Source organism: Perna viridis, chromosome 5, assembly GCF_037379345.1.
Source record: "Perna viridis isolate PV_CMFRI_1.1 ecotype Kerala chromosome 5, ASM3737934v1, whole genome shotgun sequence".
NCBI classification, from domain to species: Eukaryota; Metazoa; Mollusca; class Bivalvia; order Mytilida; family Mytilidae; genus Perna; species Perna viridis.
The window spans coordinates 15,653,096-15,666,630 of record NC_142449.1 but is presented as its reverse complement, the minus strand read 5'-3'; the positions used below and the strand labels follow the sequence as shown (position 1 = coordinate 15,666,630).

Genomic DNA, 13,535 nt, shown 5'->3' with positions numbered 1-13,535 from the left:
ATTATGGGTTTCAAAGTGATCCATGGAAGCATCCTGAAAGCAGAATATTGAATTGAATTTCAAGATATTGTGCAGTATTGCATCCAAACCAGTTGTTGTGTCCATAATGAATAGTAGTTTCCTATGTTTTTTTTAGTGTGTCAAAAGCTCAAATTGTGTACACACTTGCCCCTAGTGAACTGAGTTCAATTGGCTGCTATTGTATAATGCTGCACTCATAGGAGGTTTTTATTTTAATCTAAGATGTGATAATTTTTTTTTTTAAAGTGCTTGTCAGTAATACAATTGGAAGTAGAGGCTGTATTTTCGATGAAAATCAATTTAAGTACCGTTACATGTAATCACTAGAGGTCGAAGTATATTTATCCAAACTTCTTCAGAAATTTCTACCCATTTGAGTGATGCTGTTTGTTGGTCACAATTCCAGTGAATTCATCTAAAAAGATGTCAAGTTCTTCTAAGCACAAAATTGCTACTACTATTTTTTTGTTCCTTTTAGCAACTTTTCTTACTATAAGCAAACTGGAGGTACTGAAATGCAACTTTCACATATAACATTAATATACATTTTGATGTGCTTTTTTATTTTCTCTAGGAATAATTTGAAGGAGTGCAGTGATAGGATTTCTAAACAATATAGATACAGTTTAGAAGCAGTTAGAGCTTTACCATTAGAAGAAGTTAGCATTGCAACAGAAACATTTCCATCTCTGTCAGACCTGGTGGAATGGCTGAATGACATTGATGTTAACATGTATCAGCAGTATCCTTTCTATCTTCTTTTGTTCCTTACGACAAAAATGATCAGTGTTATTGTTGGCCTTTTTCAAATTTATCTCATTCATTTTTTTATTGGGAATACAATGACTAATTTTATAGAGGATGTCAAGAAAAAGGCAAGTATTAAACATTTAACTAGTATTATGTTGACACACAAAAAACATATTCCTTAGACTATCAATTGGGAAATAGTTTATCATATTTTGGATTATTTTTAGCCATTTTTTTGGATAAATTTGGGAACTTTCAACAGCCTTATTTTGAAGGTAGTTTAATGTAAACAATATCACTATTGTTACAGTCCTACATCCTACAAATCTTTTGTTGTATTGATCTATGATGCTATATGGATTATTGTACCTTTTTTGGGTGTTTTGAACCTTCAGAATGATAATACCTATTTCATGGAGCATTCTTTAATGTCATCTTGCAAAATCATACAGACATTTATATTTAATATTAACTAAGCGTTTTTGAAATGATGCCAAATCAATTTATTTTTATTATTTCAATCACAATGTAAGAGATATAGTAATGACTGGGTAGTTCATAATTAAAATAATATGTCTATTTTTAAATAAGGAAAATGTCTTCCTGTGGGCTGTTGCTTCTATTAGCTAGCACTATTAAAATCCATTGTGTCAGATAGAACTAAGCAGGGCTTGTTTAATTGATAAAATGTCCTTGTCCTGAATGTTATGAAATATCTGCTTAAAGATGTAAAATTGGTACAATCAAATCACTCTTCAATTTCTTAAATCAACAAATCAATGTTCAGAAAATGAGCACAAGTATACCAACTAGTACATGCAATATTAAAATGAAAGAGTGTTGTACATATATATAAACTAGTTAACTTGTTGGTTATTTCTCTGATTAATACTACAGGTAGTAGAAAAACCGTTAGTAAATTCATAAAAAAGGATTCCCTTAATGCACCTCCCACCAACCTCATTACCTAGCCTGTTCACTTTAACCTGAAACTTTGGAGTTGATCATCTCCCCTTACCAGCATCAAATAATTACTGGTATTTACTTTTTTATGCATTTATAGTTCCTTCCCTTTAAAGTTTTTTATTTAGCAATTTAGGAGAAATTGTTGATGTTAGATGTAAACATAACAAATTTCTTGCATTGGATTTACCTATCTCTACTTGAAAAAATCTAGCAATAGTTATCTTCCTTCATGTACATATACCTTTATTACCATACCTTCCTATCATCAGAAGTTCTTGAGCAGTTTATAGGAATTCCTCATAGACTTAATGTGTTAAGATTGATTGATGGACAAACATGGCGTTTACTACATGTAGCTATTTTTTGATTAAGGAGAAGTTGAGGTTTTGAGATGTCAACATGTAAACTCCTTACGTTGGATACCACTAATCTCCCCTCACAGGCACTCACACACCTTCATTTTCTGGATAACCTCTGTAAAAAAATTTAATCAAAATTCATTGTCAAGAGAGGTTTAAGAGGATTTGTTTTACAAGAGAAGTGGACAGGCATCCATATTTATATCACTGGCACTGAGTGTAAAATAATAATTGACTTTTTTACATGTAAAAAATTTAGGACATGTAAGATTCAAGTATTCTTCCTTAACTTGACATAGGTATTGTGTTAAGAAATATTTACTAGATTCATTTGATTCATCAGTGGTTGAAAAAAATGACTTTCTAAAGAAGTGGAATAAAGGAAACAAAGAGATGGAATTGAAGATGAATGGTGAGTTCTTGTAACATTTTTCATGTTTCATTTGACTGTAAGTTTTGGTGTTATTCATGTCAAAAGTGGATTTTTTTGTACAATAAACAAAAAGTCACTTTGATTGGACACCTTGTAGTATTGTTCTGTTGCTATTCCTGTTTTGATAATACTGTAATTGTATTTATTTTTGCACGTTACTTATTTTCACGAATTACTTGGTCATGCACCATCTGCGAAAATAAGTACAAAGGAAAAAGAATTTCTACTATTATACTCTACACAAAAACTACAATTTCTGTGAAAGTATCCAAGTATCCAAATATATTCATAGACCAATAATAACAAAATTAAGTACCCTAAAAAATAAGTAAAATTACAATACATGTACTACAAATGAGAGAAACTTCATGAATTTGTTCTTTTTGAGCAAATATTTTGCTACATGTACTATCTCCTGTTTTCTTTATTTATCATTTATTTATCATAATGGTTGTCCATAAACTTTTTCAAACATCTTCTCCTCACAAAACTACTCTACATATTGTAACCAAAATTTGCATGAATGTTCCTTAGGGTAGGTATTTATAACCATCTATGCATGGAGATTTTTGATCTGGCAAAAAACATGGCCACTGTTACTTAAAATAGAACATAGGGGTCAAATTGCAGAATTATGCAAATAACTCAAAAACAGTTTGGTTCAGCTAAAATCTGGTAGGAAGTAAAATTGTTCAGCATTATAGGATTGGCCTATGCCAAAATTTTCAGAAAGTTCCTTTGACAAATGAATGAGTTATGGGTCCAGAAATGGATTTTTTTTTTTAATCTTCTCTTAGACAACTTGTAGGATGTAACCGAACATAGCATGAATGTTTGTTAGGATATCCTTAATTTTTTATGTGTCAAAAACATGGCCACCACTACTAAAAATTGACGACTTGTTAAAATTACTTGAAAACCAAAGGGATAAGCCTAATTTTCTAGGGGGAAAATTGATAAGCATGGTGAGACCGACCTATGCCTAAGTTTTCATAAAGATTTGTTGCTCAATGTTTGAGTTTATGCCCTTGAAAAGTCAAAAAATGAATAAGAAAGATTTATTTTACAATGTGCTTACATGTGATTATTATGTTTGTGGAATCAAATCACACTTGATTCATATGATTCTCATAGGTGAATATTGGTGTGCTTACATGTGATTATCATGTTTGAAAAATCATATCACACTTGATTCATATGATAATCATGTTGCACTTCATATGATTCTTGTGTGCCACTTTTGGCTGTTAAGTTTCATGTAATATTTAAGTACTTGGGTTTTTTTAAGTGCATAATAAATACTTATTATTTTGAGATTTCTTAAACTGTATTTTTCAGATTTATTAAGTTATACACAGTTTTTACTGGCTGACACCTGATCTTATTGGCTTGTAAAGGAATAAGTTTCAGCTACTGAAGAAGGAATCATGTTAAAGTCACTGAAAATGTAGTGAAAACTGACAAAGATTCAAATTGGAATAACTACTGATACTGATATAAATACAATTGTATTGGTCAAGAGAAATGAGAATCTTATACTCAACTGAGTTATTTTTATTGTAAAAAATACTGTATTAACAAGTGTAAACTAGCATAATGTATAAATGTTTATACTAGAGTAGCTGAAATAAACGAAATATCACAACTGTTAGATGTTTGAAACAAACACTGTGACAATCAGACACAGAACTTAGACTAACTATGCATATAAAAACAATACCTGATACCACATGATCAGTAGTAGTTCTGACAAACAGTAGGTCAACCTGATTGGATTTGATTATACTTAGTACAATGTTAAACACATGAACTCCTAAATTTACAAAACTGTTAAGTAATGCACTGGTGGTATATGTTACTTAAATGCCAAAAATAATAATAAATAGAATATATGAACAAACACAATTCTTCATGTATGCAATATCATAACAAATTCCATACATTAAAAAACAATTCAAACATAACTATATTTCACTAACTCACCCCGGCTAATTCAAGAAAGTTATTGCCTACAAGAAACATACATTTAAAAGAACAACCAAATATTGTGAATTTAGACATATTTAGACAAAGGTCAAACAGTTTACATCAAATTATAAAAAGCAGTGCATAAACAATTACCTTTCAAGCTTTGTTTTTAGGTAAATGGTTGCAAGTCATTAAAGTTCTGCCTAAAACCTTATTTTATCCTGGTAGTTCTTAACCAAAAAGTAAGGAACAGTAAAAATTCCAATCCATACAGAACATTTGTTTTACTTTGCTTCACACATTGTCATGGTTGAATTAATTAACTCCTAATTTAAAGACCTAGCAATTTCAGAATTTAATCATCATCACTATCATCATAGTCCCTTGTCCCTCGTCTTTTGGATATAGCAAGACCTTCTTCATACGCTCTTTGTAATTTTCTTAGTGTCATAGCCATTCTGTCTGCATTTTCATTGTTCCCAAATTGCATTTTTAATTTTCTAAGTTCTAATTTTTCATGATCAGCCTCATTTAGCATTTCTCTTCTTCGTCTTTCCTTCTCTCTTTGTCTCTCTAAATCCTGTAAATACAATAAACCAAATGTTTTAACAGATGTGATATAACAAATTACTGTTACGGTACTTCAATATTAAAAGTAGTCTAATGCTGCATATGCAATTATCATATTTGCATTCAAAACATTGATAACGTTCACATGTATTTTGAATCACATCAAATGGCATTTGAATTTGCTTAGCGTTCACACACATTAAAACATTGAATTAATAGCATTAGGTTGCTCTCCCTTTTGTTTAAATTATCATTTCATACTAGCATTATAATGCTAATTATTGAATTCATGATATCGAAAATGTATCAAATTCAATAACACCCATTATTTAAATTAATATTAATTGGCATTGAAATTTGTTTTATTTGTGAAAGCATAACTGGATTATCATTAAATGGTTTTGCAAGGGGAGATAATTATAAACAATGCACTGTAAAAAAATTTAATTTTTAAAATCATATTGACCATTTTCTTTTACTACTGAAATGTAAAAAGTGTAAAAAGGCACATTTTCTTATTTTAAGCTAAGTCAATGAATTTTCCACAAATTATTTAATATTTGCTTGACAAATGTTTCAATATGGATGTCAATGTTGGATTACAAAGTGGAACTTAAACTTGGTGTTCATTTTTCACTTTAATATAGTGTATTCCATTTCAGGTTTACCTAAAATAGGTTTTATTCTTCTATCAAACTTCTTACACAAACTAACAGTTACATACAGGTGTGGGTGATGATGATGCTTTATTCACAAGTTTGGGTTTTGTTCATCAAGGTATAAGCAACACAGAGATAAGATAATATGTTTTTGACATCTAAAATTAGTATGAGCAAGAATCAATATTTTCTTTATTTTTGATTACCTTAATAACAATGTCATTTGGATCTCCAACATGAATCAGCGGTTCAGTCTTAGGTCGTGTTATCGCAGGCATTAAATCACTAGGGGGAGCAACTCCTGCTTTAGCATACAGTTCTACTAACCTAATAAAGAAAAAAATCAATAACCAAATAGTGATTTCATCTTTTTCACTTTGTATAATGATTGGTTTTGCATTGTTAACTCTTGTATAGGAATCAATAAGAGCGTGATATACATCTAATTCCTTATTTAAGACTTGATGTTGCCTTCTTGTTGCATATTGATTGGAATACTGCTGTTCTGTCATAGTCTCATGGACATTTATACATATTAGCCTAATACAAAAACACTTCTCTCCAAAATTAATAGACAAGACACCCTATATTAAACTGTCACTCCATCAATATTTATTTAATCCTCGGCTTAGTTGAGTCTTATTATGTTGTTTAAAAAATTGAATTGATTTGTACATTTGGTCATAAATCAGGGTGTACACTCAAAGGCATTTGATTTATTTTAGCACACCCTGAAATTTCCAGTTGCTATTTGTAAGATAAGTCATTGCATACAAAGTTAAAAACTATAACCAGCTATGGTGAAACTACACAAAACATGCCAGGCCAAAGGTAGATTGTACAAATCTATGGTCAAAACATTCCTCTATTTACATAAATGTACACCAAGTTAAATGTGGAGGTTATATTAATTTGGTAGATTTGTTAGTGATATCAGGATCTGCTGTTGCTAAAGGTTGGCTCTGAGTGCATTTTTTTTTTGCTTCTAGGAATATGCTAAGCCTATATGCACAAACACAGCTCTATGCTTAGCAAATCTGTCATAGTTACCTTATTTGTCTGTTATTGAATACATAGATATTGATAAACAAGTTGATTTACAATCAGTTACTAACAAAATAATTGGTGTATGGTATGTCTCCTATAGTCTTACAAAATCAAGCTTAACTAGAACTGTCAAAAATTCTGTACTAGTATATGCAAAATGTTAAATCTGCTTGTGATAATTTTTCTTATCTGTCAGTATTTTCAAGCGCAATCTCTAATAAACTTGTGACCTGAAGTTGATCTTTAAAACTTTATAAACTCATATATGTTTATACAAGTAAAAAAATGGTCATACAAAAAATAATGTAACAAAGTCCTGAAATCGGATTATTTCACACTATCCCCTTTTTGCAAGCAACAATTTGAACAATTTCAGTTTCTTTATTACTTTAAGCAATCATGCTTTCCAGCACAATATTACAACAAGCAACAGTACACAATAACTTTTGATCTGAAAACTAACTTTTTATTTGAAAACTTACCATATCAGTTCATTTATCAAAATTTAACTAGGTATTTTACAAACATGTAAAAAAAGAAAAATGAAAACAGCAAAAAAAATAGTGTAAGTATTTGTAGGCCATGAATGGCATACTTATAAAAGATCTCTGAAGGTGAAAGCAGAAACTATGGTTGAAAGTAAAATGATAAGGACTGAGTTCATGATAAAAAAAAACAAAAAACAAAAAAAACCCAGAAAAACCAAATGCTGCTACAAATAGAAGCTAAAAAGAAACAATAAAAATGTCAAGACAAAAAAATTATTACATATAAAATAATACCCCCAGAAAAAAAGTCTTTGGCTACTGTCAAAGACAATTTTAAGGATGAAAAATTGTTTCCATCAAGTCATCCATATACATTTTGCAAGGTAAATATTTTGCACTAAAAACACAGTAAAAAATGTGAATTTAGAATCATAAAATTATTCATTAATACTACTACAAAGTCAAATCTATTCAATGTAATACCCATACACTTCAATGCATTAATCTATTTCACAGATAAAAATTTACCATATGAAGATATTCCAAATAGAGTGATTGGACAATATGTTATGATAATATTAAATACTTAATGATATAAAAGGTTGAAAAGTACAGTCACAAAAAATTTTAATAAAATTTAAGTAGCACTCCAGCTAAGGATCTTGCAAAATGTGATTCATGGGTAAAAAGCCTACATATTTTTATTTTTCATATTTTGTTTGAAATGTCATAGTAAACAGAAATAAACTTGTGGTTCTTCATATAACCTGTGCACTTAGGAGATAAAAATTATATAGAATGCACTGTAGATTTCAAAATTAAGGGAGATAACTCTGTAAATGGTGCTCAAATACAATAGAATCTACTGTATTTTCAATGTCGATTATCTCCTAAGAGCAGGCAGATCTGAATGAATAATTACACATTTCATAGTATAGACCCATAAAACAACTTAATTACAAAAATAAAAATATGTAGCCTATTTTGGGGTGTATCACATTTTTCAGATTTTGCATGATTCTTACAAAGATAGCTACTTAAGTGGCTATGTGCATTGCACTAAAAGGAACATACATGTGCATTTGTTGTCATCTATAAATCAACATCTTATAAGCTTAAACTTCTCAACAAAATTTTATGAATTTATAGGAGTTTATAGGAAGGTACTATAGCATGTAAAAATGAGCATGGAAGAGACTTATTGTTGGATACTGGTAAAGGGAGATACAAATGTGTAATTCTACTTTTTAAAGCGTTCAACAGAAGTCCAGGTGAATACCCTTATACAGGGTGTTTATGAGCTGAAAGTATATTTAGTTCAATCTTTCTAAAATATTTTAGTATGTTTTTACCAATTAGTATTCATTTGACTGATTTATTAGTATTAAATTGTGCAAATATTTTTTAAGATTACATTTCAGTAACAACAACTTTCAGTTAATTCAGTAATTAAGTCTGGACAAACAGCATATTTAAGGCCATGAAATATTTGTCAAGTTGAATGACTAGCAATGGCCAAACATAAGTGTGGCAATTTATAATGATACAATGTACATAAATAATTCAAACTCCAAATACACAGCTTGCGCTTTTTAGACAGAATTCTTAAAACAAAATCTTTTGATTTCAAAAATTTCTGTGCAATTGCACCATAAATCAGTTTGGGTTAATAACAAAAAAATATTAAATGTTTGCTACTGGTATCTATCTTGTTTTACATACTTTTGGTTTCTCTCTTTTCGTCTTATCTTCACTTCTTCAAAGCTAGGGTACATATAATTCCCTGACATTGGAGGTCGTTTGTCAACTTGTTTCAGTTTTTGAACTTCTGTATAAGATACCATAGCACCATGGCCTCTTTCACAATAAAAATATCTTTTTCCTTTAAAAACTCCATTGTGAGTTGAGTTTACTGAAAAATTCAAAATATTGCAATTTTAATCAGCTTATTTTACCAACAATAATACATCTATTATTGTACAATGATTTGTTGATATTAGCATCTACAACATTTTTATTTATCATTATTCTTTCTCAACTTTTCTCATTAAGGTCATATGATACTGTACTTGTACAATCAGATATTATAGGTTTCATAATGAAAGTTTAATGTAACAAAATATCAATTTCAACATCACAAAGAATGATTGTTGGGGAGTTTGTTATGATATTTAAATTAAATAAAGTGAAATATTCATAAAACCTTTTTTTCTCTGTGGTTTCCTTGCAAATTTGCACATTTACTAAGGGAGATAACTTACTGTTGTCATCTAATTTTACTCCAACATATAGCCTTGGGGCTATTGCATTATCATCTATAACACCGACAAATCTTACGGTTCCTGTAGAAAAAATAAAGTAATTTCTTTAGACATTTTGACAGAACTTCCAACCTAAAGCATGTGAAAATTTAAATTGATGAGCTACTTAAGTAATGCATGATCAATGAATGTTTGTTACAACTAGAAAAAATATTGAACCACTTCTGTTTCAGCTAACTTTACATTTTTTTTTAATCTCTAGGTACATTTGTATGAAGACTTTTAGTTATGCTAAAAATAAAACCATATGGCAAAATTAGAACTTGTAATAGAAAAGAATAGATAGAAGACCAGTATCACCTGAGTGTGTATGCTTTATTGTTTCTTTAGGCATTGTGAATAACCTTGTCCATTTGAAATATTACAATTACATGACCCTAAGACAGTGCTATATGCTCAAAACAAAGTATGTGCATATTTAAGAATTTCATTCAAACTAATCATAAAAGAGAGTTTCTACTGAAGTATATAAATTACTACACTTATAAAAGAAAAGTTTTTTTTATAAGATTACAAAGACAATATGAATTGATTTCATTCTCTAAGTCACCACACCTAAAGTGCACTACATATCATATTCACCTTCTATCAACAGGATTACAATATAAATAAAACACAGTTACATGTACATGTAATTTTTTGTCAAAGTTTGATTCACTTGCAGTGATTCAACCCTTCAAGTCTTAACAATTACGGAAAGTATGGACACTAATTTCAAGCATGAATTAGTTCTGGATTCGAATTGTGATTAGACTTCTGACACACAAAGAAAGTTGTCAGAGAATTTAAATGTGAAGTTTGACATTTCCCCTAATGTTTGATAAAATAACCCAATTTGAATCCCTAGGAATTTTTTTTTTTACTTTAGACACCTTATTAATAACATCTTGAAAGCAGAGCAAAAAATCCAAAATCTTAATATATGGTTAGATTCAGCATATTGAAGAGTTTATAATCCACTTCAATATTGACTCTCTGTGATAATCAGTCAAAATAAAAACAAAAAAGAACTTTTAATTATGTTTTGCATTATCACAGTTACATGTATAGCTTTCACTATACACAATCTTGATGGTTAGGTATTTTATAATATTAAAATGTATGGTATGGAAAATACAGTGACAAATAGTGTGTTCAAATACAAAATGTAGAACTCCAACCAATGTCCTTTGAAATGTGTCAATTCAGTTTTACCTCTCCTATAATGATCAGGGCCTATGTTCAGAATGAGATACAGGTAACATACTTATTACAAATACAGGTACTGCTAATAAAATTATACCTTAATACATGTAAATACATATTCAACTATAAGTAACAAAGTTATATTTTGTTGTGCTTTGAGGTGTAATAAAAAATTGTAAAATTGCAATAAGGTTTTTAATTTATACTAGCCTCAAGAATTAATATAGAATGCAATTGACCCTTTTGTCTTAATTGTGAGTTAATTCAAAAGCATGCATGACAAACTTCCGTGAGGTAAGACCTAGGGTAAAAGTGAAGAATTTTCCTTGTGAAAGTATATATTGGGCAAGTGCAAAGACTACTCTGCAATTAAGATAAAAGGGTAAATAATACATTTTTTGCCTTTCAGTAACTCTTTGTTGTTCATAACTATATCTTGAAGATTTTAAATGCATGGGGTTAACTTTATGTCTACACTAGACCATTTTATGATTAATAATGATAAAAAAGAACAGATATATACTCAAAATACATGGTATATATTTCACCATAATAATAACATTACTTTTTATATTTTTTCTCTTTAAACTGAGAAAGAATTATTACCAGTGTGAGTGCCTCTAACTAAGACCCTGTCACCAACTTTAACATTTCTTTGTTGTTGTGGAATTGTAGTGGAATCCTCTGCACGACTCAATGAGGATTCTCTTAATATTTCTGAAGCTTCTCCAAAGTTGTCCTTCCAGAACTTTTTACAAGGTCCACATGAGCACATAAAAGGATCTACATCACTCTAAAAAACATTGGTTAAAACATCATGTGTTTTAGTATAGTAGTAAACTTATGTGATTTTTCTGAGGATCTCCCCTCGGTTGTTATTTCATAAGAAAATGTAGTAAATATAAAACACAAAAATGGTAACAAAGGAACAAGGTAAGCACAAATAAACAAATAATTATTAATAATGTCCATAGATAAGAACTTATTAAATCAAAAATATTTTATTAAGATTGGCATTTTTGGAATCAGCAAACTTAATTTGGCATTTGGGATTTAGAATTCTGAGAATCTGCAAATTTGGGATCAACCATTTTATCGTCAACAATATTGTATTCAATTTTGATAAGATTTGGTCAAGCAATTCTTCAAATACCAAAGGCATGACAATGACAATAAACAGACCAAAGAATGGATGGATAAGAGGTTTGTATAACTGCCAACTTATGATTTTGATGGGTATTTTTGTAGTCTGTACATACATGTTTCAACATACCTATGGACAACATCACATTATACATTTGTATTTTGCTCAAAGACTGCCAGAATGGTTTTAATTGTACTATACATTGAATGTATGGTACTTTATTGGTAAAACTTCTGTTTTTACAAGTCAGACAAATTATGCTACATGTGTCATCATGAAAGAATATTAGTTTGTAACATAAAGTTGAACCAGTCATAATTATATTTATTTTAGTAGAGTCATTGTATATCCTTAAACAGATTCAATGTCCTTTAAATGAAAGGCACATAAGTTTAAAATCAGGGTTTGGGGGCAAATATGACATCTAAAGTTGTGTAAGCAGGACAAGCTGTCAAGTTTGTATATATCAAGCCAAGCTAAATTGTGTAATTAGGCAGGTACAAAAAAAAATGTATAGGGTCAATATTTAAAATCCTACATGTTGTAACTAGTTGAATGGTGGTGTAAATACATTGCATCTGCAAAACATTTTTTTTAACGTTGAATAAAAGCATGCCAAAATATGTATGAATAAGAAGTGTCTTAATTTTAAAAAGCAAACACTCTCTCGTGTCTAAGCTAAGACAATTTTTTCAACTATAAAGAACATTTACAACAACAACAAACATTGTAATTGAGGATTATTAAACAATATTTCAAAAATGAAAATGTCTAATACAATTGTATCAATTAGCACTTAACATTCAACTCACCAATCTGTACCTGGGAGAAATCATTTTCTTGATATTACCCTGAATATTGTTGCTAGTGTAAATTTAATATGAACTCTATAGCCTTATGCAAAATAATCAGTTGTTTGTTCTAAGTAACATATATAAGGTGTAAGTATATTTCAACACAGAAGAGTATTGTTGTGTACTACAGGTTAACTCAATTTTAATGGGTTTGTGCTTCACTGCTTTAAAAATACAGCATTGATACTGATAAATTTTATGAGGTAAACAAGTCAATACATTAAATCATTTAATTTAATGGTGCAAAGTACATATTCTGTTCAAACAAAAATAACAGTCTGTATTTGCTCATTGAAGCAGAAATCTAAATACTTTACAAATCATTGATTGTTTGAAATGTATCTTAAATGAAAGAGAACTGATGGTAGTTACTACTTAGGTTTCCAAATCTTCAAGGAGGATTCTATTTAAATGGTTAAGGAGTTTTGTTGTACATTTTGTATGGCATGACGTATTCACTGCATGCTCAGCTGTCAACAATAAAAATAACTTACAATACATAGTTAAGGCTTAACTTATATATAAATAGACAGACACTTTAAATAGGAGTACCTCTTGATCATGAGATTTTTTCTTGCTTCTATGGCTACAAGCAGAAGCACTCATTATGATTATTTTTTAGAATAATAAGAATCTAGTTCACATTATCAAGCGTCCTGTTGTTATGGAGCACCTTACCAACTTCCGCTTTTCCTTACCCCAATGAAAATAAAAATTGCACTGCAGAATTGGCGTCTTCTTTTGGAATAATTACATAAAACTACAGATAA

The 13,535-nt window shown here is 29.6% G+C and overlaps 3 protein-coding genes across 7 annotated transcripts in view; 2 read left to right on the top strand and 1 right to left on the bottom strand.

Moving 5' to 3' along the window:
- The window catches only part of LOC148616228 (AFG2-interacting ribosome maturation factor-like), a 9,851-nt gene extending 5,676 nt beyond the window's left edge, over nt 1–4,175 (top strand). For both annotated transcript variants that reach the window (XM_088583061.1, XM_088583062.1), the window contains exons 3-5: nt 596–763; nt 2,396–2,508; nt 3,868–4,175. In XM_088583061.1, coding sequence (XP_088439187.1) covers nt 596–763; nt 2,396–2,508; nt 3,868–3,908 — 322 coding nt within the window. In that variant the 3' untranslated portion in view covers nt 3,909–4,175. The remainder of the gene's footprint in view (nt 1–595; nt 764–2,395; nt 2,509–3,867) is intronic.
- Nucleotides 4,063–13,459, bottom strand: LOC148616227 (uncharacterized). Of its 4 annotated transcripts, none has more exons than XM_088583057.1 (7): nt 13,318–13,459; nt 11,374–11,560; nt 10,777–10,797; nt 9,523–9,603; nt 8,984–9,173; nt 5,933–6,053; nt 4,063–5,077 (listed from the first exon to the last, which is right to left on the bottom strand). In XM_088583057.1, exons 1-7 carry the CDS (start codon nt 13,369–13,371, stop codon nt 4,853–4,855), a joined length of 879 nt encoding a protein of 292 aa, XP_088439183.1. In that variant the 5' UTR covers nt 13,372–13,459; the 3' UTR covers nt 4,063–4,852. The 4 variants fall into 4 exon arrangements, with proteins under 4 accessions (XP_088439183.1, XP_088439185.1, XP_088439184.1 ...); XM_088583059.1 differs by lacking the exon at nt 13,318–13,459 and adding an exon at nt 12,724–12,854; XM_088583058.1 differs by lacking the exon at nt 10,777–10,797.
- LOC148616224 (putative phospholipid-transporting ATPase IIB) overlaps nt 13,396–13,535 on the top strand; it is a 34,465-nt gene continuing 34,325 nt past the window's right edge. The window contains exon 1 of the mRNA XM_088583052.1: nt 13,396–13,535. The gene's annotated coding sequence lies outside the window, so the exon portion shown is untranslated.

Excerpts from the sequence above, each read along its gene's own strand:
- LOC148616227 (XM_088583057.1), bottom strand. The coding sequence starts at position 13,371 with ATGAGTGCTTCTGCTTGTAGCCATAGAAGCAAGAAAAAATCTCATGAT. Across the intron at positions 11,561-13,317 it reads AAAAATCTCATGATCAAGAG|AGTGATGTAGATCCTTTTAT; the intron begins GTACTCCTATTT and ends AATGTTTTTTAG. Across the intron at positions 6,054-8,983 it reads CGAAAAGAGAGAAACCAAAA|GTTAGTAGAACTGTATGCTA; the intron begins GTATGTAAAACA and ends TTTCTTTATTAG.